This window comes from Halyomorpha halys, unplaced genomic scaffold, assembly GCF_000696795.3.
Source record: "Halyomorpha halys isolate HHAL.00 unplaced genomic scaffold, Hhal_1.1 Scaffold67.1, whole genome shotgun sequence".
NCBI classification, from domain to species: Eukaryota; Metazoa; Arthropoda; class Insecta; order Hemiptera; family Pentatomidae; genus Halyomorpha; species Halyomorpha halys.
In genome coordinates this window covers 622,615-649,048 of record NW_027111562.1, presented here as the reverse complement: position 1 = coordinate 649,048, position 26,434 = coordinate 622,615, and the positions used below count along the sequence as shown (strand labels likewise).

General features: G+C 32.3%; 1 protein-coding gene and 1 pseudogene across 1 annotated transcript in view; both read left to right on the top strand.

The window, feature by feature from the left end:
- LOC106692699 (paired box protein Pax-6) overlaps nucleotides 1–26,434 on the top strand; it is a 190,304-nt gene that overhangs the window by 155,521 nt on the left and 8,349 nt on the right. The window contains exon 5 of the mRNA XM_014438795.3: nucleotides 13,993–14,190. Within this exon, the coding sequence (XP_014294281.1) occupies nucleotides 13,993–14,190 (198 nt within the window). The remainder of the gene's footprint in view (nucleotides 1–13,992; nucleotides 14,191–26,434) is intronic.
- LOC112210485 (charged multivesicular body protein 4b pseudogene) lies at nucleotides 17,851–18,688 on the top strand (annotated as a pseudogene).

Here is a 26,434-nt window from a genome sequence, read left to right as displayed (position 1 = left end):
TTTTTCATCTCTTTATTTGTACTTTCTTTAACATTTCTTCTCTTATCTATCTGTTACTATTACCCTTTTCATTTACAATTTACAACCTTTAATTTTTCTTATTATATCTTACTTTTCATTTTATACCCCTGTTATTTTACACTTATGTTTTTTTCTTTTTTCCTTCTTGTAACAATTAGGTTTGTATCTTTCTTAGCCCTGACGAAGCCCTGCAACGTGGGGCGAAACGTTGGCTCAATAAAATAGTATAATTATCTACTATTTGAGTTTTTTTTTACCGCACCCGGACCATATTCCATTCATCTATACACACGGTATCAATCAATAATCTTCTTGTATAAATAATAATATGAATCTATATCAAAAATATAATAAAATAAAACTTATAGAGTTATAAAAAACAAGAAAATAATCTTGTTTAATTCTTAATCAACATTTTTGAAGAGGAAACCAAGAGAGGATGTTTTAAAGAGAAAATTATGTTTTGATAATCGATTTTTTTTTCTAAAGTTTACTTTGTAATTAAAGTCCAAAGACTCAGCAGTTTACATCTGAATTTTTGAATACGGTTCAGTAATTTCGTGACCGCCTTGTTTACCTTCCCTCCGTTCTAATTTCCTCTTGAAGTAGTAATTACAACATACGATTGCCAGTCTACTAGCAGACTAATTGCGCGTATTAACGCGACCGAACGCAAACTGTCACAGTCGCCTGAAGACGGGCTCGATCGTTTCTGAAACGTTTCATGTTGATAATAGCTTCAATGTCGATTACAGGAATCGTTTAGAGGTGTTGTCTCGGCGATAGTGGTCTTATGGAAATCGATTCCAGAATTGAGAATATTTTCTTAATCTTATCGATAGTAAAAAATAAAATATATATTAACAAAAAGAATCATTTTTTCTAGTGTGATGAATCGATATAAACGATAAAGCAGGATCATAGACTATATGTGCATTCTCAATTTAAATTTAACCATCAATTAGAATGAATTATTGTCATTAATAAAATTTTCATTCATAATATTTAATATAAACCAGAATATACACAATTAAAGAATTTTCCAAAAATCAGAATTCAATATATCCAATTTTAAAAATTTATTGTATAAAATAATAGTAGCTTAGTTAAATTAAATAGCTCATGTAGTTTGTTAAATTTTAAATGAAAATATCTATTTGAAAGGGGATAATTCAAATTTTGAATCTAATAAGTCAAATACGAAAGTTCTGTTCTCTATCTCCACTTATAATGGAGATCTGCTAATATAAGTTTAATTAAAAATAATTAATCACATTTCAAGTGAGCTTCTGGAATGTTATGATGATAATATTATATATTATATTATATAATTATAAGTTTTTTACTGGATGAGTTTTCATTCATGAGATGTAGTGAAATATCTGTTCCTTGTTAAAATTCGGAGCTATAGACTATTAATGAAAACAAGAGGTTTCCATGGCAATGGCTATATATACTATATAGTAGTTGTAATATATAAATAAAGGAAAAAATAAAGGGGTTTAAGGAGGAAAATTGTTAGAGCCATTTTGGCACTTAAGTCTAGAGATAGGGTTTCCAATTTGGGTGGTAAAATACCGGTGTTTGGGTATGCTGATGATTTGGTATCATTGGGTGAGGACAAGAAACTATAGAACTAAATACAACCGCGTTAATAAACTCCTGTAAGGAACTAGGTCTTGAAATAAATACGGATAAAACAAAATACATGGTTAGCAGTAGAAACGCGAGAAATTTCAGTGATATAGATATAGGAGGAAATTCGTTTGAACAGGTAGATAAGTTTAAGTATTTAGGTTCTACGGAAACTATAAAAAAAACAAATTGATGGGAAAATAAAAGCGAGGTTGAAGGCGGGAAATTTCGAAACTTCATAGCTCGCGCCTTCTATCCAAAAATGTAAAAACTAAAATTTACAAATCTATTCTCCTTCCCACCGGTATATATGCGAAACGTAACCTCCTGCACTAAGGGACGAACAGCACCTTAAGGTTTTCGAAAATAAAGTATCACGTAAAATATTCGGACCAAAAAAGGATGAATTGACGGGAGATTTAGAATACTACAAAACACTGAATTACGAGACATGCACCCAGTAAATATAATTCAAGTTATAGCATTGCGGCGTGTAGGTTGTAGGGCTTAGTAACGAGCGGAATAATAAAATGTTAATAAATACTGAACCGACAGGTGAACTTCCAAGGGGTAAACTGAAACGTAGATGGGAGGATTGCGTTAAAACTGATTTAGTAGAAGTATTAATAAATAGTGGCACTAAAGTACAAAAAAACATGTTTTCCAGGTTTTATAGAACCGCTATTGTGTACAGAGTTCTCAAATTGGCTAGCAGGCATCGAATATTGAAAAAATACAAATGGAACAACAAAATCAATCAACTGGTTGCAAAGGTAATCGTGCCACAGACAGATCAACGATCGAGAATACTTCTTTGTTTACTCCAGGAATCGATTAATACGATATACAATTTATTAAAATTCAAATACTCACTTTTGGATTTCGATGTTATTATTATTAGATATTAGTTTTAATGTGAAGAAAATAAGCTTAAGGGATCTTAAATTAGAGTAATAGGAATTGGGTTTTTTTCGAACCACTGGCAAATGTTAAAGTTCTTTTTTGCATTTTATTTTCACTAGTATTACAAGGATTGATAAATCCGTATGTTAGATGCCGGCGATTATAACTCGAAAGAACTCGATACTGCGATGAAACACAAATTGATAAGATCGGATTTTATGTTATCTTCTCATCTATCCCTCGAGCATCTTCTTGTCCGTTGGGTGTTGATCAAGTATTTAGTGACTCCTTCATTGCTATTACATCGATTAGACGAGTATTCAAAATCTCAGAGCATTACAACTTTTTTTCCATTTAATTTATTTATTGATATTTACAAATGTATGAAAATATATACAACAAGTAATATTTCTAGAAAAGATCTCGAGGCCATCTTCTTTTCAGATACCTAAGAGGATCGGGTAATGAAGAAGAAGCCAGGTTAGAAACAAGTAGATTAGGGTGGTTGGAAAGTTTATCATATAAGAATTGTTATCTGGTTCTGGCCAAATAGGCAATATATGGAACATTGAGGTCCCGATGGATGTCTTGATTTGTGACAAAGTAAGAAGCATTTTGGATTGTAAGGATTGGATTCGAGAGAAATTATGTCCAGATAGGCCTTATTATAGTCATGTACATCATTCTTTTGTAATGGATTGGAAGTTTAGACCGTTTGTCTAGTAACAGTTGTAATAGTCGGGACCATTGAGCAATATTTTGTCTTTTTAGCCTTGAATGAGTATTGCAAGTCCTTTGTCCATGTTTAATTTAGGTATTCCCCGGAGTAAAAATTGGGGGATAATACCCAAATTAATTATTATATGCTGGTAAGCTGGTTTAAATTAAGAATGATTTATAATTTGCTGGTAATGATGTAGTGGACTGTATTTATAATAAATTGATATAATATGCTTTAAAATAAAATACCTCTATTCTGGATGGTTTGAACAAAATAGTTACAATGTGGTTAGTTGGTTAGTGATAAATTTGGTTTCATTACATTAATGGGTTTAAATATTACAGTTTACTTGTTTGATGTTGAGGCTTGTAGGTTGATTCTGGTGTGAATATGTACATGAAAGAAGGGTTCCCTCTTAGTTCTCTTTCCTCATCCTCCTGCCGCCGCCGCCTCTCTCGCCTGAGTGTAAGGATTTACTCACTCATGATTTATGAGAAGAGACCTTTCTGAAGAGTTCTGTCTCTTTCTTCACTTGTCCAGGTCAATATGGCTACTCAAATTGGTTCTTACCCCTATTTTATTGGATATCAAGATGGCTGCCCAGGTCTCCTACCACCTCTCTTTGCCACTAGATGGCATAATGAATTTCAGTTCAGAAGTGAGGGGGCACCTTTCTTAAACAGTCCAGATGGTATTCTAGGTTTAACAGAAATAAGTGAGGATTAATGGATACAGTTGGGTAGTTTTAGTCATGGGTTTTCGACGAAGGGTAAATGTTATTTGATAGGATTTATAGGAATTTATTTCAATCCTACAGTTTTGACACATTAGAATTCGACAAAAAAAAAATCTTTTAATGAGTTTATGTTTCTAACTGATTAGTTGAAATTTGCCCTTTTTTTTTTTTTTAATTTAATTTTTTTTTACAATAATGACATTTGTAATAATATTTCTTTTCTCCCCTGTTGGTTGTAGTTTATTTAAAATTCACTGCGGAGAACTGAACTAGATTAAGACATTAAACATTTAATTAATCAGAAAGTAATTTCCTTTAATGCAGGTGCCCCTCAGTCTTTATCAGATCGTCATTCAAATATTTGTCCCACTCTATTAGAACAGGTAGAGTTACTGGACCGTTGGAGAACACAGGTTCAGGTAGGTAGGTACCTTAGGTACCGCTGGAGGCTCCAGTTTTATTAGAAGAAAAAACCTTATCTGTCCTCGGTGAGATTAAGCCAATAGAACAGATCACCAATTAGTGGGAGCTTTGTCGGTCCAATTGTGTATATCGACAGGGGACTGTTATTCCTGGCACAGAAACAGGTGTAAATATTTTGATACTCAAGTACAGCAGCTTACATACCGATTGGAAATTAATTGGAGGAAATGTCTTGATCGAGGTATCTGCTGAGAACGGAGACGTGTTCACCGTTAGTTTTAAGAGAAGCGGTCTCTCTGAGTTAAAATAAAATATCATTAAATTATTAATTTTTGAGCGTTTGGGAATATAATCTTGAAAAATATTCAAGTTTAGGAAAATACTTTTATGCATGCTTCAGTGGCAGATGAAATTTCAGAACATTGATACGGGTCATTTACAATTTCTCTTCAAATTAGTGCAGGTCAAATTTTTCTAGATTTTCGAAATATAGTTGCATTAACAGTTTGTGTCTGCTTTCTTTTTTTGAATAAATGTGTGCCAGGGAAAATTAATTTACATAAAAAAACTCAATCTGTTTTAAGGTAGTAATTGTTGTTTCTGAATTTATATATTACATGTAATCTACTACAGACCGTCATGGAAGCAAATTCATTTCTATTTATTTATTGATAAATATACTATAAAGCTTGGGAAAAAATAAGTAATAGTGATAAATCCTCAGATCGAAATTTAAAAAAATAAATAAATAAAATCTCTTATAAAAATATGGGTATTAAGATAAATAAAATTAATTTAATCAAACTATGTTTATGAATAAGTAAGGATAAACTAACATAACTAAAATTTTGAACTAACATAACAATAAAAATATAATAAAATAAAAACACTAACCACATTTGTAATATTATGTACATTATTTACAAAAATTTTATATAATTTATTTTACTTGGTTCTTTCATTTCATTTTTTTTTCTTATATTCATAGAGATTTCATTTTTTAAAAATATTTATTTACTTATCATTTATTATTATTTTTATTTTTATTTTTTGTATAAAATTGTACAATTATCATTATTACCAGAATTGTGGCAGTTGGTAATATTATAAATAAATAATAAAGAAAAAATATGTACAAAACTAAAATGTAAGTCCAAAGTTTTCATTTTGGGACAAATTTTATTTTTCACTTACTACATGAAGACTAAGCATGAAAATTATTTATACAAGAAATAAAATCATAATTTTTTTTTATGAATGTTTATGAAAAATTTATGAAGAGAAATAATAACTTGGAGACAGTCATAGCCGTGTAATCAATTATACACTACTCATTTCGGTTCTGGGAACTGTGATTATCCCAACACTGTAACAGCAACAGAACTCTTCCCGGTAACCAGTTACGCAATTACTGTTTTTACTAACCGAAACCGACTGTTCAAACATTTAATTCAATACAGAAAAAAAAGAAAGAAATAATAAGCAAGCCGCAAATTAGAAAAGTACACCTATACGCCGAGAGGGCAATTTGTCCGATGAAACAGCTGTGTAATGGCACCTTGGCCCTGTGTATTAGAGCAAGTTTGTACTGTTGTCTGAATTAGCTTGGGTGTGTCCAGGTTCGAGGCACGTGCAGGAAGATGATATATTTGAATAGCTTCTAGCTTCCAGCAGTACTGAGAAAACATGATTTGTCTCATCAGTAATAAACGTCAGAGAACTGTCATTTAATAGTGAGGGAAATCGAAAAGTTTTAACCAGCTTAAAATAGTTTAAAATTAGTTTTTTATTTTATTAACTAAATTAACTTTATTTAAGAGGCCGACAAAAAGTTTCTTACTATAAATAAATGGCAACGGTAAAATAAAAACTTAAATAGTGATAAACTATTTTAATACAAGCCAAAGTTTCGCCCCACGTTGAATGGCTTCGTCTGGGTTAAAAAAGATACAAACTCTTAAATGATGAAGATAAACATAAATAAAAAAGTAAATGAAAAATTAAAAGGGTATACAATGGAACGTAAAAATTAAATAAGCATTATAAAAGGTTATAGCCGATAAATAAAAAATGAAATAATAACAGATAAAAAAAATAAAATAAATAAAAGAAAGTACAAACTAAGATATGGAAAAAGGGGATAAGAATTAATTAATTATTAATTAAAATATTTTATCACTATTTGAGTTTTATTTGACCACGCCCGCACCATCTTCCATTTATAATAAAATACTTGTAATAATATAACAAATAGTCATGTTTATAGTTATTAAAATAATTTAAATAAGAAATAGATGGACAAATATGTGACAATGTTAAACTTAGATGCCGTTTATGTTATTATCCAAGGGTAATGCTTGGAGGTGATTTGTTCATGATCACACTCGAACTCTAGTTTATAGGGGCTAAATGTCCTAATCGCATGGCCTATTTAACAGGCTAAGTAATTATCTGCTACAGCTTTATTCGTGCCCGAGCCCGGGAGATTGTAACACAGCGCCTTACTCACTAAGTTACTCTGCTCCCTAAAATTACAATATATAAAAGATTTATGATAATTTAAATTTTAAAAATTTGTGAAAATATTAAACTTCAGTATCGTTTACATTTTGAGATTCTCAAGATAACCCAAAATGATGAATCCAGTAAAAAATAAAAAAAAATGTATCCAATTACAATAAATATTAAATAGTAAAAAATAAGTAATAATGGATTCTTCTTCTACAACACTCCACTTAACCAATGCCTGCACGATTTGTCCTGATATACTCCCATCAATGCTTTGGGCAATTGTTAAGGTATTGTAGTTTCTACTTTCACTTACTTATATATAAAATATATAGTAAGGGGATTTATTATGACCGTGGAAAAATTCTAATTCAGATTTTTAATAGACATTCAAGCTTTAGGTCCCTATTAACCAAGTGTCCTAATAACTATGCACGCAAAATGGTTATGATTTTGTTTTTGTGTTTGAAGATAGCCTGACTAAAAATGATAATTAAAGTTATGTTAAATGTATAAGAGCTTCTAGCGGATTTTCTGAGCAACTTGTTGCATAACCTTTCCTTCCAAAACTTCATGTTATTGTTTACTTCTAAGTTTTTATTAAAGGTATTTATTACAACATGCCTAAAGTGAGTGAAAAGTGGAAGTTGTGTGATAGTATGGCCTCTCAATGTCTTGTTGATCTTCTAACTTGTGAGGAACAGAATCGAGATGAGCTAATTGACAACTGTCATTACATTATTATTAGTGTCATCCATTGATTTATTAGCTATAAAAAAAATTCAACACAAACTACGAGCAAGTAATATGTATAATATTACATTGCTTGTTACTACGACTACAAAGTAATGAGCTCAGCTGGTCTGTTGCGTGACGCCATTCCACATTTAACAGACGTAGTAATAGACTCTCAACCATGTTATATGTAATATCGTTTTAATATGCTAAAAGAAGGAAATATTTTTCCATTTAACACGCTTTAATAAGTTAAACTAAAGATCATTAATACTTCTAATGTTTTTTTGTTTTTTTTAAATATTTATTTATTGCTATTTACAACTGTACATTATAATACATTTAGTAAATCTGATCTAAATTAAATTGGAGAGTTACAGGCGTGTAGAGAAACTACCCATTGGTAGCACTCTAATGATATTTTACATCAGCTGGTCTCGTGGCCATCTTCTTTTCAGGCGCCTCGGAGTATTATCAGGAATGGAAGAGGATGCAAGATTAGAAACTAAGGGGTTTGAGTGGTTATGGAGTTTATAATGGAAGGATTGATATCGGGTTAGGGCTAGATCGGTTACATAGGGAACACTAAGGTCTTTATGTATGATTTTATTTGTGACAAAGTTAGGAGCATTGAGGATTTTGCGAAGGATTTTGGATTGTAAGGATACTCAGAGTTACTCTCACATATTTTCCATGTTCCCTCCTTATACAGTAATGTAACGGTTTCATTCCTTGTAAAACATTTCCTTTTCGGCTTGGACAGTTTCCAGCTCTAACAGTTTTCCACGGCTCAAGGCCCCAGTGATTCAATTACCTACTCGGTAACCGCACCCCGACCATACAAACGAATTGGAAACGCTGTTTCTTCTCCGCCGTATTAATGCAATATTTACCCGCCTGTGACTAGAAGTCTCTTGCGCAATATCATAAATGGCTAAAAGATAAGCATGTTACAATGAAATCAATTGGAGCGTTGCAGTTCGCCTGGAATCGGAGAGTTAGCTCTACAATCTAGCGTGAAAACGTTATCAGAGCAATTTTTTAGTTTGTATTTTTGTTGATTTATTTATTTTTTAAAAATTATTTATTTAATGTAGTTTACAACTGTACAAAATAATACAATAGGTAAATATGTCGTATTTTTTATATACACTTGAAAATCTTGGGAAGGAACCACCCATTAGTGGTACTTCAAACATTAATTTAAATTAGAAGGTCCCGTGGCCATTTTCTTTTCAGACGTCTCGGAGGATTATCAGGGATTGTTAAGGATTAAAGATTGAGAATTAATGGGTTAGGATGGTTAAGGAGTTTGGAATGAAAAGACGCATATCTGTTTTGGGTCAAATCTGCAACGATGGGATGTTAAGGTCTTTGTGAATGAGTTTATTTGTGACGTAATAAGGAGCATCAAGGGTTTTAAGTAGGATTTTGGATTGTAACGATTGGATGCGGGAAGAATTTGATGGTTTGGCGGAGCCCCAGAGCTCAATTCCATATGTCCAAATTGGTCTGATTATTGTAGTGTATACTACTTTTTTGTAGTGAATGGGAAGTTTAGAGCGTTTGTCAAGTAAGTGCTGTAGCAATCGGAATCTACAAGTAGTTTCTTGTCGTTTCAGTCTTGTGTGTGGATTCCAAGTAAGTCTCTTGTCATGATGGAGTCCTAAGTATCGAATCTGTTCAACAGGCATTTGGTGATTTATTAAAATTCTTAATAGGCATGATGGTGAAGAATCCATAACAACTAGTAATCAATGCTGAAGTTTCGTAATTATAATGAAGACCTAACGATCCCGAAGGTTCGATGCCGATACCACCAATCTCTACATACATCCTTCCAGTGTCGCCCCTCCAATGCTACTAATAAATCAGTTTAACTCTATCCTCCCATCTATGTTTCGGTTTACCACTCGGACGTTTACCCGTAGGTTCAGTGCTACTAAGCCCTACAACCTTACACACCTAACTATAACCTTTGTTATATCTACCGAGTGTAGTTCCCTTAGTTCAGCGTTGTGTAATCTTCTAAATTCTCCCATTAATTCAGCCATTTTCGGTCCAAATATTTTACCTAATACTGTATTTTTGAATCCTTAAGGCGATTTTCATAAAAATTTTAATAATTAAAAAAAAAACAATCTAAATAAGGAGTTATAATATACCTTCCTGAAACCAGGTTATCTTTATCATTGATAGCAATAGATTATAAACCAAGTTAACACTCCCCTATCTCTCGTCCACAAAATATGACTAATTTATTAACAATATTTAGATTTTTTTGTTTAATACAACAAATATAATGTATTAAATTTATTCTTCTATCTAATACTATAATACAACATATAGAAATTGTGGTATATTGATTAAGTGCTGTATGAATGGTATGAATTTTAAGAATTTGTTGCATCTTTACTCTCCGTCGTAAACCTCTGCCCTCCTGTCCTACAGTATCCTTTCTAAATACACCACTAATGCCTGTTGAACCGATTCAATACTTAGGACTCCATCTTGACAAGAGACTTACTTGGAATCCACACACAAGACTGAAACGACAAGAAACTGCTCGTAGATTCCGATTGCTACAACACTTACTTGACAAACGCTCTAAACTTCCCATTCGCTACAAAAAATTAGTATAAACTACGATAATCAGACCAATTTGGACATATGGAATTGAGCTCTGGGGCTCCCCCAAACCATCAAATTCTTCCCGCATCCAATCGTTACAATCCAAATTCCTACGTAAAGTCCTTGATGCTCCTTATTACGTCACAAATAAACTCATTCACAAAGACCTTAACATCCCATTCGTTGCAGATTTGACCCAAAACAGATATGCGTCTTTTCATTCCAAACTCCTTAACCATCCTAACCCATTAATCCTTAACAATCCCTGATAATCCTCCGTGGCGTCTGAAAAGAAGACGGCCACGGGACCTTCTAATTTAAATTAATGTTTGAAGTACCACCAATGGGTTATTTTGTACAGTTGTAAATTACATTAAATAAATAATTTAAAAAAAAAAAAATTTGTTGTAGATATATGATGATGGGATGTGAACCTCGAAACGTTATTATTGTTTATTAATGATATAAAATAAATAATTGAAACAAGGAAGAATACCTTTTCATTCACAAGATCTAATTAAATATTTCTTTTTTCCAAGTGGTTATTTAAGTAGTAGAAGTTAGGCCTTTCTGGTCCATCTTGTTGAATACGGCTGGCTCAAAATAGTTGAAGTTTTAATCTTAAAGCCTGTTATAATTTATTTCTGTTAAGTATATGTACAAATTAATATTTAAAAGTTTTTTTTTTAAATGAGTTTTTAAATTTGGTTTTCCCGTCAGATTAACAAAAAAGTGTGGTTATGGATTGTTTCTTAACGTCGAACCGATATCATTGTGTAGACTGTCGAAGGATATCTCACCCCTTCCAAAGATGAGAACATCCTCATCTCCTAAGGATCATGTTGCGGCACGACATGATCAGATCGGCGAATGCTGCCTATGATGTTGATTGAACATGCTGTTGCCCCGCCATGAATACATAATAGGACAGGCCCGAACTGGAGGGGCTCCATGTCCCCCGGGGCCTTGCCCAGTACAATTCCCACAATTCCCTTCTTCATGGCTGCCTGGAAACACTGCCTGGGAGTGGGCATTCAACTACGTGACCGAACTGTTTGCTATCCAAAGTCCACCATCACTTAGTCACCGTTATCCTACGTGTATCCAAGATAGTACCTTTTTTCTTATAGATTCTTCAGGAGTTAGCTGTAGTGGCATTATTGAGCAGTATTGTACCCGGCTGTAGAAGAATTTTTCAGGAACAGAATTATTGAAGGGTTTTATTTTGAAATAAGATAGGAGTAAGTGAGCTTTCTACGATATTTATGAATGGAGATACCTCAGGGCTTGTGACATCCTTTTTAATATTTTTTATTTTATTCCTTGGACTTTCTTTTCAAAAAAATTACCATCTATCTTTGAATTCATTTTTGAGGGGTTTGTTCATTTCTGATGGAGTTAAAATTATTTTACACCGTCCGGCGAAGCCGAGTGATTCTCTTGCAGCTCGATCGGCCAGTTTATTCCCTGCGATTCCTTGGAAACCATACAAAGTTCTTTTGACTTTTTTTGGCTATTAGATTCGATTTACAATATTAAAATAATAACAATAAAGATAGATGGAATGAAATATAACATAAACATAATGTAAGTGGTCGATAACAAACATCACAGAACTGATGCTACATATCATATAAATAAAACCTCTGTTCTTGAATTTTTATCAGAAACTAGTTAATTTAATTATATGGACATATAATGTCTTTATAAATGTATATTAGTTCAATGTTAAATAAAAGATAAATCTTGTTGATTAAGATTTGAAACAATGTATATAAGAGGATTTTTAAATATACCATCTTAAACTAGAGTTAATTATTAAATCCGAAATTTGGGGAAAATTCTTTAATTCATTAATACTTGAAGATTACAAATATTTATCCGTTCGCAGTTCCAAAACTATGCAAACTGAACGCAAACATACGGGCTCGGCATAAGTGTCCTTTGGTATGTATCCCAAAAAACCTTTCACCACTTAACCGATAGGACACAAATTCAATTATAAATTATATAATACATAAAATAAAATATTATAAACGTACAGGGAAGATTCTACAGGATAAACGAAGATTCATTATATATGTTGCAAATTGGTAAAAGAACATTTTACGTGTATTATATATGCATACACAGAATTTAAGATGGTTAAAATGATTAGACCGTGTTTTAACTAAGCTATACAGACAACCTGTACTTCGGTCAACGTTTTATATAAATTGCCTACTATTTAACAAAAGTGCTCTTAACGAGCATTAGGTCATCTTTTGACCAGTCAGAAGTTAATGTAGCACTTCAGTTATGGTTTTTTAGCAATAATAGATTTTATTTTATTTTTTATTAGCATAAATTTAATTAGAAATCCTAGATATTGAATAATTATATGAATTTTGCACTTGAAATTTTATCTAAATCAATTTATTTTAGCAAATATCATGATAAGTGCTACCCTTACGAAGATATGAGTAATAAACTATTTTATAGCTCATTAAACTAGCTTTAATTTGAGTGCTAGCAGACATCTGTACGTCTGATATTTCCTGAGATATTGTTTTTCATAAATCCAAATAGTTTGCCCAAACAGCTAGAAATCAAAATTTTGTCTAATATCACGGAAACTGCTACCCCTACGAAGATATGAGTAATAAATTATTTTATAGCACATTAAAATAGCTTTAATTTGAGTGCTAGCAGACATCTGTACGTCTAATATTTCCTGAGATATTATTTTTCATAATCCAAAATGTCTGTCCAAATAGCTAGTAATCAACATTTTGTCTAATATCATGATAACTACTACCCCTACGAAGATATGTGTTATAAACTACTCTATAGTCCATTGAACTAGCTTTAATTTGAGTGCTGGCAGAAATCTGTACGTCTAATATGTTCTGAGATATTATTTTTCATAATCCAAAAAGTCTGTCCAAACAGCTAGTAATCAACATTTTCTCTAATATCATGGAAACTACTACACCTACGAAGATATGTGTAATCAACTACTCTATAGCATATTAAATTAGCTTTAATTTGAGTGTTGGTAGACATCTGTACGTCTGATGGTTCCTGAGAAATTGTTTTCCATAAATCCAAAAAGTCTGTCAGAACAGCTAGAAATCAATATTTTGTGTAATATCATGAAAAATATCATTTTTCAGGATATTAGGGATTCCTAAGAAGATAATCGTAAAAAAAAACGACTTTATAGTTAGTTAAATTAGCTTTAATCTGAGTGTTAATAGAAATTTGTACGTCGAATATTTTTGAGATATAGATTCCTCAAAATAAATTCACTATCTACTGATTTTTTAGTGCATTTTTTATTAAATGTTTCTTTTTTTTTTTAATTTTTATCTTGAGAACTATTCGCTGTAAATGGCTAAATTAGGAATCATATTTTAGCAAATTTACTCTCTTCTTTAAATGATGTTCTATTAGGGTTTTAGAGTTGTTGATAATTTTAAAGATATGGAGCTCTGAAAGGAAAAATATATTTTTTGAAACAGACGCTATTTTGTATTCCCCTAACCTATACTTGGTTTTCTCATCAATTTTTACGAGTAATTATTTATAGTTTTTATTATAGTAATTTAAAAAAGGTAGTTATTTCACTCCGGCTCTTGTACTAAAAGTAATATGTACTTGTTTATAATATAATTTTTTTCTGATGTGATGTTCGCAGGAGTATGTACGAACGGAACAGCGCCCTCAGTGAGCAGTATCAACAGGATCCTGAGAAACCGGGCGGCAGAACGTGCGGCAGCGGAGTTCGCTCGGGCCGCGGGCTACGGCATGTACCCAGGCTACTCCCCGTGGCCCCTTTGGGGCGTGCCCCCGGCCAATGGCTACCCCCATCCGGACCACACCAGGACGCACCAAGGTACTTTATTTAATGTAGACTGTATGAGTTATAAGCAACAATTTCGTTAAATTGATAGCGGAGAAAACGGAGTGGTATTGTGCCGAGTAGGATGAGAATAGACCAATACAGAAAACTGTGCTCTCTGTTAACTTGTTATTAAAACTATTAGTTTTCTCGTTTTCTACGGACCCTTTGTAAAAATGATAATTATAACATTTAATAACAACCACCAGATAGCATTACTTTGCGAAATTTCATGATGGTCTATTCTCACCCCACCTGACATAATCTCACCCCATTTTAATACATTTTAGAAACATATTTTTTAGTTCTGTGGAACCTAACTGCTTAAATATTTGACTCTAACAAATATTATTATAATATCTGAACTGCTTGTAATATTTTTTCTCTATGTTGAAGTACATTACCTAGACGGCTTGAGCAAAAAAATCCTTAAATATAAATCTGCGAAAAAAAAATTACCTTTTTTAAATTCCTGTATAATAGGATATTTACTTGTGCTAACTTTGACGTAGTTAAAGTTTTTTGGTACATTTGAAAAGAAAAGTTTCTCAAGTCTTGATAATAATAATAGAGTACATTACCTAAATTTGAACGTAACAATAAGTCGCTAATGTTAATTCAATAGGTAATAATAAAATAATTGTCTTATATCTTAAATTATAACTGGTATGTTCGGAAATCAAATTTAAAGTTGATTATTGGAGAAGTTTGTCGTGGGGTGCAGTCAGCAAAGAACAACATAAATAAACAAAACCATATTTATTTATTTTATGCCGACGTTTCGACCTGAGTTTCAGGTCTTCATCAGGGGTTATGCCGTAGAAGGTAGGCCTGGAACTAAACTTAACTGCAACTCTACTCAACTCGGGGTTGCAGGCCTACCTTCTACGCCATCACCCCTGATGAAGACCTGAAACTCAGGTCAAAACGTCGGCATAAAATAAATAAATATGGTATTGTTTATTATGTTCTTCTTTGCTGACCGCACTCCCCGACAAACTTCTCTAATCATTAATCTACGGTCAACTATCTGCACCTCATTAAAGTTGATTAAATTAATTAACTATTTTATATTGAATATTCTGGGAGGTATGTAAGATTTTTGTGCTACATATGATGGATTTACGGATTATCTGTATGTGGTGGTAAGAACGGAGTTTATTTTCGTTTTAGTACACTAGAAACCGAAATATCTGACAATTCATCCAATCACCTTTTTGGTTGGAGATCTAAGTAATACTAATACAGAAGACCAAATGTACCATTTTTAGCTCCACACCTCAGGAAGTGAGTGCCTTAAAGACAGGGTTTACTCCCAGAGGATATTCGTACATCACGGTTAATCCACCGTTGATAAAGGATACTATTTAAAAAAAAAATAAAAAAGCTGTACACGCGGACCCAGGACCTATATGGGAAGTGCATCACACTGGAGCGGTGTGTGCATAACGGTTTCTTTGGGAATACATCACATTGAAGCTTTAATCCATAAAGAATTGGAGGAAGAAAAAAAAACCAAGGGAAAAAACTTTTTTTTTCTAAAGGATTTCATTTTTTTCACTTCGTGTTATGACTAGAATTTTCTAGAAATATTCATTCAGCTGGACTTTTACATATTTACGGTATATTCCATTATATATATTGACCAAACGAAGCTAAGGGTTAATACGTATAATTGGAGCTATGAAAACTTACCAGATTAGAGGAATTTGGTTTTGAGCATTAGAGACTTACGTGGAATCCACACACAAGACTGAAACGACAAGAAACTGCTCGTAGATTCCGATTGCTACAACACTTACTTGACAAACGCTCTAAACTTCCCATTCACTACAAAAAATTATTATACACTACAATAATTAGACCAATTTGGACATATGGGATTGAGCTCTGGGGCTCCACCAAACCATCAAATTCTTCCCGCATCCAATCCTTATAATCCAAAATCCTACGTAAAATCCATGATGCTCCTTATTATGTTACAAATAAACTCATCCACAAAGACTTTAAAATCGTATTCGTTGCCGATTTGACCCAAAACAGATATGCGTCTTTTCATTCCACACTCCTTACCCATCCTCATCTATTAATTCTTAATCTCTCATCCCCGATAATCCTGCGAGGCGTCTGAAAAGAAGATGGCAACGGGACCTTCTAATTTAGATTAATGCTTGAAGTACCACCAATAGGTGGTTCCTTCCGAAGTTTTTCAAGTAGATATGAAACATACAACATATTTACTTATTCTATTTATTATTTGTACAGTTGTAAATTACAACAAATAAATAAAAAAAAGATAGAAAAAAGGTTTTGAGCATATAAACACCAAACTCGGCGACTTACAGTGGTGGGAAAATTTCGTGCAAAAACCTTTAAATTGTTTAAATATTCTGTAATTCTCATAAATTACTGTTATTCGGAGCTGAATTCAATAGAATGCACTTTATTTTTTATTTTGATAATATTTACAGGTATATAATCCTAATAAAAATATAAATCTTAATTTTCTATGATTGAAATCATTTTTTTTATATATATAAATAAAATGTTATTCCGACTGATATTAGTTAATTTTTCTCACCTCATTTTGGTTACACCTTCGAAGAAGGCCCTGACTTCGTACATCTCAATACTTCAATGAAAGAAGATGGCGATGGGACCTTCTAATTTAAATTAATGCTTGAAGTACCACCAATAGGTGGTTCCTTCCGAAGTTTTTCAAGTATATATGAAACATACAACATATTTAATTATTATATTTATTATTTTTACAGTTATAAATTACATTAAATAAATAAATTTAAAAAAAAAAAAAAAAAAAGATTTTGAGCATAAACATACCAAACTCGCCGACATACCGTGGTGGAAAAATTCCGTTTTTGTACAAAAACCTTTAAATTGTTTAAATATTCTGTAGTCGTCATAAATTACTATGCTATTCGGCGCTGAATTCAATGGAATGCATTCTATTTTTTATTTTGATAAAATTTAAAGGTGTAAAAATGAATAAATGTTAATTTTCTATGATTAAAATCATTTTTTTTTATATATAAATAATTTTTTTTCCGATTGATATTAGTTAATTGCTCTCATCTTATTTTTGTTACACCTTCTGACTTCGTACTTCTCAATATATCAATGAAACCTACACAAACTTTGCTCCAATACGTACACTTTTATGGAAAATTAGTCTCATCACAACGGTCAATAAAGCTTATTTTTGCTGGTCTATAGAAAATTTATAAAAACTAATTTTTCCAGTATTAAATTGGAATTATCCTACCAACAACCGACTACAGCAACCTACTACCTAACAGCAATACCGAAATAACGTCGGTAAGGTTAGGTCTACAACTCACAAATATTGTTTAATAAGAGCACTAATTATAGTGAATTATTCTATAGATATTTGAGTGTAAGAAACCACACTTATAAATATTATTAGACCCATTCCACCACTGTCCGATGCTCGGCACCGACTGTCTCAGGAAACTAGAGTGGTGTGAACAGAAAGGACAAATAAATAAATTTTACAATTTATAATCCTTCGTTGCAGTTGATAATCATTTATTTTGTTTTTTCAATCATTATAACAAAAATATGACCTGTATACTGACGATTTTTCTCACTGGAACAGGTATTGACATAATTAACCTTACTTTTCACAACATATGTTATGCCATATGCACCCGTTTAAAGTCACGATAAGAAGTGTTGTGGTTATATAGATGGTTTTCCGTCAATTACTACCTTAAACACTTATGAACTTCATCGTAAAGATGTTTGGAAAGAGTGGAAAAAAGGAAACACCAAAAAAACCGTCTTTGATGGCCGAAACTCTTGAAAAACTTAATAATATTATTGAAATACTAAACAAAAAGCAAGAGTTCTTGGAGAGGAAAATTCAAATCGAAAGTGCGGAAATAAAGAAGAACGGTCTGAGGAACAAGAGGTTAGCCCTTCAAGCTCTCAGGAGGAAGAAGAAGTTCGAACAGCAATTGAAGCAGGTGGATGGGACGCTAGCGACTATAGAGCTGCAGAAGGATGCTCTCGAAGGAGCGAGGACCAACACGGAGGTATGTGAGACCCTCAAGTTGGCATCGGACGCCATGAAAGCGACGCAGAAGAACATAGACATAGACAAGTTGCACGACATATTGGACGACCTCAGCGAACAGCAGGAAATCGCCCAAGAGATTGCCGATGTCGTCTCTAGACCGATCAACATAGGTGGGGATGTTGACGACGATGAGTTAGAACGTGAGCTGGAAGAGCTGGAGCAGGAAGAACTGGACAAAGAGATGATGGCCATTGGCGTCACGTCGGAGGATCTACCGGCAGTCCCTTCGGCTGCAGTGGCCGGACCAGCGACTTCTTCAACCCAAGAAGAGGACGACGAACTGAAGATGCTTCAGGAATGGGCTTCCTGACTGAAGGAATCTGGCATTGGCTCCTTTATTTTAAAAAAAAATATAAAGAAATAATGTATTTTTAAAAATTCTCTTTATTATTGCTATAATCAAATGTTTACTGAATTAGACAATATTGTATTTTAAAATTTTAAACATTAGTAGCTTAAACTAAACCTTCCCTGAAGCTATTCTGCGGTTTTATAAAATCTTCAACCAGATATAAGAAACCCTGAATACATAATTCTCTGTTGAGAGAAATACTTCTTGACCTGACAGTAGAAACCTTTTAAAAATGTATTCAACAGGGAATTTTTCCCTCATGGGAGAAATTCAAGAGAAGAATGGGCGTAAGAACGTAATACTGAAAAAGTACTCAATAACTAGAGTAACAATTACAACTAATAATTGTAATTATTTTTTTAACTACTTTTTTTATTAGTAATAATACTTTTTATTAACTAGTAGGTGGATTTTTACCCTTCGTCGTAAACCTACCGACTGCCCTACCGCCTAGTTTAGTCATGTTGATCTTAACCCTGTCGAACTGATCAGTTACCTTGGAATACATTTGGACAAACGACTAACCTGGAATCCATACACAAGACTGAAATCACAGGAAACAGCACGTCGATTTCGATTATTACCGCACTTACTGGACAAACGAGTTAACAATTCATTACAAAAGACTGATCTACATGACAGTAATAAGGCCTATCTGGACATACGGAGTTAAGTTTTGGGTCTCCACTAAACCTTCGAATTCCTCTCGTATTCAATCCTTACAATCCAAAATCCTCAATGGTGCTTATTTTGTCACAAATAGAATCATACATAAAGAGCTTAAATGTTCCATATGTAACCATCTAGTAACACTCCATATTAACTGAGATCAAATTTACTAAATGTATTATAATATACAGTTGTAAATAGCAATAAATAAATGAATATAAAAAAATTAAATTAGCAGTTGTAGTTGTAACTACATTTCATCTAATGTAATTAAAACTTGAAACATTTAATTGTAATTACAATTTCCCCCAACTCTGATAGCTCTGATGCACCCTTTTACTGTGGATTGCATAATTTGCTACTATTTATAACGTAATAGCATTTAAAGCACTGTTATAATAACGAGATGAGTATCATACTCTTATTTACGAAATTACAATCTTCCCCAATAATTAAATACACAATTTTTATCTAAATGTAAAAATAAAAATGAAACAGAACTTAAAATTGCTGAGACCTAGACGCTTATCGTTCAAAGGGAATGGGACAACAATAAGTGGCTAAACGACAAAGAACCGATCTTCATGTAATCGATAGTCTGTAAGATCGATTCCCCTCAGACAACTGTTGGTCGAGATGAGACATTATAAGTGAGCGAGGGTGGGGATAATGGGGGTCCGATAGAATAGAACTAGAGGGTAGCTCGTGTTAACTCGTTTAGCAACTATCTAACAAAGGGTTCGATAACTGGAAAATTGTCTGCTATTATAGGCCCTCTTTTCGATGTATCGATAGTAAAGTATCGAATGTATTAGTTACTGTTATAGCACATTGGTTCGGTTATTGTGCTCAATCATATCATTAATTGACTTGCCCGACAAAGTAGGAAAATACAATGGGCAGAATTAATTTATTGAGTAGCTGACACTTCTTATAAAATATTTTATTTAAGGAACCAAATTTTAGGAGTACATAAAAAACATAAAATAATACTATGATAAAACTCAGTGTTAACCGTGAAGTGAAATGATGCAACTTGAGATAGAATCGCACTCCAGTCGTTGTCACACTAGCAGTATTCACGATGATTTGTTAAATGTAAAATGTTTTACAATGTTAAATGTTATATGTATAGGATTGTGAGCAGCCCTATTTAAAATCTTGTCAAGTGTTAAATGCATAAGAGCTCCTAGCGGAGTTTCTGAGCAATTTGTTTTATAACCTTTCCTTCCAACACTTCTTCTTATTGTTTACTTCTAAATTTTGATCAAAATAATCTATTACAACATCCCTAAGTTGAGTGAAAATTTGAAGTTCTGTGAAAGTTCCTTGTTGATCTCCTAGCTTGTGAGGAATAGAACCAGGATGAGCTAATTGACAACTGTCATTACATTATTATTATTGTCATCTATTGCTTTATTAGTTATAAAAACATCCAAAACAATACTAACACAATCAAAGCACAAACTACAAGCAAGTAACCTAACACGACAACAAACAAAACGGCAACGAGCTCAGCTGATCTGTTAAGTGACGCCATTCTCCATTTAACAGACCTAGTAACAGACTCTCAACTATGTTATATATTATATCGTTTTAACATTCTAAAAGAAGGAAATATTTCTCCATTTAACATGGGTTTTTCCATTTAACTCGCTTTAATATGTCAAACTAAGGATCAGGAATACACCAATTGTGTACCGAGTAGTATGGTCGCAATAATCATCAATCGTCCCAGTTTTCAGTATCATTTCTTGTTGGAAAGATAAAATAACCCAATAATGTTGATAAAATTTATCAATTATAATCAAATATTTTATTTTTTCCCAACAATATTATGAACTAATTTAATATTTCCCAATCATAATAAGAAATATTTTAGCTATCTAATTCAATATATTTATTATTAAATAAATACGGTGGCACCGTGGTAAGGCACGATGTTACTAACTCCAAGGACTCGGGTTGAAAATTATTTTCTTTTACATTGTAGCCGTGAGTCAATTCTGTGGGTTCTGGAGCCCTCCTGGCTCATATAAATTGGGTACCTTTAATTGGGGAAAATTTGGTGGTCCAGCGTGATTCTGACCAAATCACCTCCTTGCACAACCGTTGGTATAGTAACAGTAGTTCCTTACAAAGTTCTGAATACATAACAATTGTAGCGGTACAGATTTTAATTTAATTTAATTAATTAATAGTTAGAGATTAGTTAATTTTAATAATAACATCACTTCAATTGATCTACTATAGTCTCAACAAATTTTCCACGTCAAATAAGAAAAATATATAATCTCAATGTATCAACATTTATTTTTAAAAAAAAAATCTTACCAAAACACAATAAAAATAAAAATTTCTGGAGGGAAAGACAAAAGAAAAATTATTTACAAAAAAATTCAACAATGTGATAATCAGACCTATTTGGACATATGGAATAGAGTTGTGGAGCTTCACCCAACCATCAAAGTCCTCACGTATCCAATCCTTACAATCTCTCATCCTTAAGAATCCCTGATAATCCTTCGAGAGTCTGAAAAGAAGATGTGCTTCTAATTTAAATCAATGATGAAAGTACCACCAGTCGGTTCTTTCCCAAGATTATCATGTGTTATGATACATTTATCACATTTCTTATTGTATTTTTATTTTTTTACATTTGTAAATTTCACTAAATAAATCAATAAAAAAAAACAAAAAAAAAACAGCCAACCCACCTAGGCCAAAATTAGAACTACTGCAATTTCAAACTTGCTAAGGTGACGCCAGATCTCACTCGGCTACCAAGACCAGTCCATGTTCTTTAGCTCAATCGTTCTTTCTGTAGAAATCCTGTTGGCAACATTAATTCACTATACCTTTCTAATGATATACCTAGTTGTTAGTAGTTATTAGTATAACAAATAAAGTGTTTGCGTATTAATATATAGTTTTTTTCCATACCTGCTTACCATATTTTTTTTAAATATTTTTTTTTTATCAGAATACAAAAATGAAGACATCCTTTATACATCGATGCTAAGCTTTACAATCCTAAAATATCGATACCTATTGCCAAGGGCAGGAGAGCTCTTTGGAAATGCGAGATTGCGCTCACTGACATAAATTGGTATCTCGCCGGCAGAGAGGGCTGATTAACGATATGTTTACGATGCCGTATATCGTAGTCAGCTGTGAATGGGAGAATAACATATTTCGTATCCTTTTCCTTTGATATAAACAGCTCCAACGGTGGCTTCGGTTATTTACAATCGTGAGCCTCGGGCGTCCGCTCCGTTGTGAATCTCATTCATCAAGAGATAATCCCGCTGAGTTGCGAGCCATACACACTTAGTCGATATTTCCATATCGATTCCGAATAAGAATAAAATATACCCATGTACAATAATCGATATGTATATAGGCCTTGGAGAGAGAGTTCCTTTCGGTGCTCAACAATGCAGTGTAGAACGAAGATCGCATGCAACGCATAACAATCATAATTGGATTCAATTTTACGTGCTGCACTAAATGAAATGAAAGTTTTAAATCACTCAGCGAATCCTACAACAATACTGAATATATCTTCATTTATAAAAACAAAGTCTTGTACAAATTTCTTTACATTAAAAATATAGATTCATAACAAAACCTGAGTCTAGTGCTCCATAACAAAAACAATAAACAAAAGATAAAACTGAATAAATATTACAAAACTGTTTATTTATTTATTTAAGTGTTTCGACCACTAGAGCCATTTACACTGAATTTACAAAGTTAGTAGATAATGTTAATTGACATATTAACAAAGTTACAAAGCGAGAAAGTTTAAAATTTACAATTACAATTAAAATTACATATTTACAATTATGATTTATATTTTACAATTATGATTGATATTTTACAAAGTTGCAATTAGATTTGAGGTAGTTAGTAAATTACTATATTGAATATTGCATCAACTTATCTATTGCTGGACAGTTAGACTATATGTGATCATAAATATTAATGATTTTTAGAAAGTGAAAAAGTTGTGAGATCTACTCGCAACATCTCCTGTAAATCTGAAGAGAACCTGTGTGGTTCGTGAGCAATACATTCAGTGACAATGTGCCTCACGGTGAGATCGTTTCCGCAGTAGAGACACATCGGTGCATTTTCTTTTTTCACGAGATGACCGTGGATCGCTTCTCGGTCTTCTTAATGAAAGAGGAAAGTAAAATTAATAACAAAAAATAATGATATTGGTACACTTAAATAAAAGAAACAATTGCCCTCAAATAGTAAAAAGAAACAAGTTAATTTAAAAAAGGGACGAGAGAAGAAAATAGAAAAAAAAAATTATGAATAAATAAAATGAGTAATAATAGAAAAGTAAAATAGAGGTAGCGTGGCTACGAATTAATTTTATATATATTAAAATTTATAACAGAATGTCCTGCAGCAGTCTGGGCTTCAGTCTTCAAGATGAGGTTGGGTTTCCCAGGTTGTAGGTCACAGCTCCTTTAACTGTCGGCAACTGGGAGTGGAACTTCATGAACCGTTTTTTGATGTAATATGTAATTGGCGATACAATTGGCTATTTCTTATGAACCAAGGAGCATTAACTGCGATTCTTAGGAAAATTTAACATGAAAATTTTTAACAGATGTATTTCTGTGTAAACCAATAAATAAAAAAAAGTTTATATAAATAGGTTTATATAATACCAAATTTTGTAGATTTTTATAATATTAGTGGTAGTTAATAAGTAGTGGGCAATATTTATTTTTGAGTACAATAAATTCTTGTGAATTGGTTGTTATAACTATGGAAAAGGAAGTAGAAAGAAGAAGGGGAAAATGGAAGACATAAATTAAAATAGAAAGTTGAGATGGAAGAAAGTTTGGCAGAACATGTCATCAAGGAAGAGCAAGACTCAGAAAAGCAGAAAATAATTTTTTTAAAAATTAACTCAAGGAGAACTACAATTGTTAAAAATTATTTTTTATTTATTTTTGGTTTTAGTAGTAAAGTAATTATTGTTATTTTACTGGTTATTATTAACCCGAATTCAAGAGATGGCTATTATACACCATAAGTTATTAACTATACCTTAACTAATAAGTAGCTAAGATATGGAAGATGAGAGTTATGAATGGACTAGTGAAGAGTGATGAATGATGTACTACTAATTGTGATAGGAGTGTAAACAAACTGTTGTAGTTAATTGGGGAGAGGAAGTGGGCAGTTTGCTGGCAGGTGTTCTTCCAGTATGTTTAGCCTCTTCGACAGATGTTCCACCGACCATACACCTCACCGATGATTTAAGTGGTCTGTGTTTTAGGAAGCACCGTATATCATAGAAGAAAGTGTCGACAGCCGTTACCAAGTCAATACGAATCTTCTGTATTGTAATTTCTTCTCCTTTTTTTTTATAATTATTTTTTGTATTATCGAAGATTTACCAAAAGAATCTGAAGTCAAAAGAACTGTCTAGTAAAATGATACCCACAGAGGAATTGTACATGGCAATATACACCTCTGTACACAACAAGGTACATTTAGTGAGCCAAGGAACATTCTGTGAACAGCTCCGAAAACAAAAGATTGTGATCACTACCTGACTATCTCGGACCCCAAAGTGCTCACGCCCACGGGACAGTTCTTGCTGAGTCGTAATAGCTGCATTCACTTACGATTTAGTCATTGTTCATTGTCGTAGTGTAAGCTTCATAATGAATTGCATAATATGATAATGTAAATAAAAGTAGATAATATCAAATATATGTGCATCTATGAGGGTAAGTAGTATCTTAAGCCGAATTCACATATTTGCTACTTGCCGCAAACCCAGAAAGGCAAACATGGTGGATGTAGGATTTGTATTGGTCATTTCCTTTGTTTTAAATAATTTAATATACTAAAAGGAAGAAATAGAAATAGGTGTAAATGATGAAAACTCATACATACAAATGGTACTGCACAACATATAAATTCAAATTTCGTTCTAAAATTCTTATTAGATATTTGAAAATAAAGTTATATAAGCTAGAAATAAATTAAATATTTTATATTTTTGAAAATAAAGTATTTCAAAAAATATCAGAAGATAGTCAGGGTTGCAGTCAAAAAAAGAACAGATAGTTTATAACTACTTGTTATAAACTATTTAACTATTTATAAACTATAACTATTATAAATTATAAAATATTAACTATTTATAAAATATAACTAGTTGTTATAACTATTTGTTATTTACTTTTACATAATATTTATCCTAGCTATAATTACCTTATTGTTGTAATACTCTCAGTTTTTTTGTATCTTTTTAGCCCTGATGAAGCCCTGCAAAGTGGAGCGAAACGTCGGACATTAAAATAGTTATAAACTATTTGGTCTTTTATTGACCGCAACCCTGACTATCTTTTTATATTTAAATTTTTACGGTCAACTATATATACAGAGAGAGAAATACTTTATTTATCTATCCTGCCTAAATACATCAGGTTGCTATCTCACACAGCATACTTATCAATCCGTAATCGGACATATACAAATTACACATACATGGTATTATCAGAAAAAAAGAGATACAATAATGAGATATAATAAACAATGTGTTTTCTCCTACAGTTTCCTTTTACAATCAATTTCGGCCTGTACAACAAATACAAATGTTTCAATTCATTCCTATTTTTCATTCTCATTTCTGCTCCTCCAATTTCACCATTTCACAATTTTTTAATTCACAAAATATTCTGATCGAAACAGGATGATTTGTTAACCAAATACATTATGTTGCTACATCACACAACATACTAATCAATCCGTGATCGGACATATATAAATTACATATTTTTACATGATATAATAAAAAAGAAAGAAAACAGTTTTTTTTCCACAGTTTCCTTTTGCAATCAAATCCCGTTTACACACTAAAACAAATATTTCAATTAATACCTTTTTTTCTTTCCCTTTCTTGTCCCTTCCATTTCACCATTTCACAATTCTTATTTCATTTGATCGACAAATTTACTCTCCCGATTTCCCCAATGACCCGTTAAATAAATTCACTATTAGACAGCAATGTGAGATCAAACCTAATACGTAGATTTAAAAAAAATATATAATAAAAA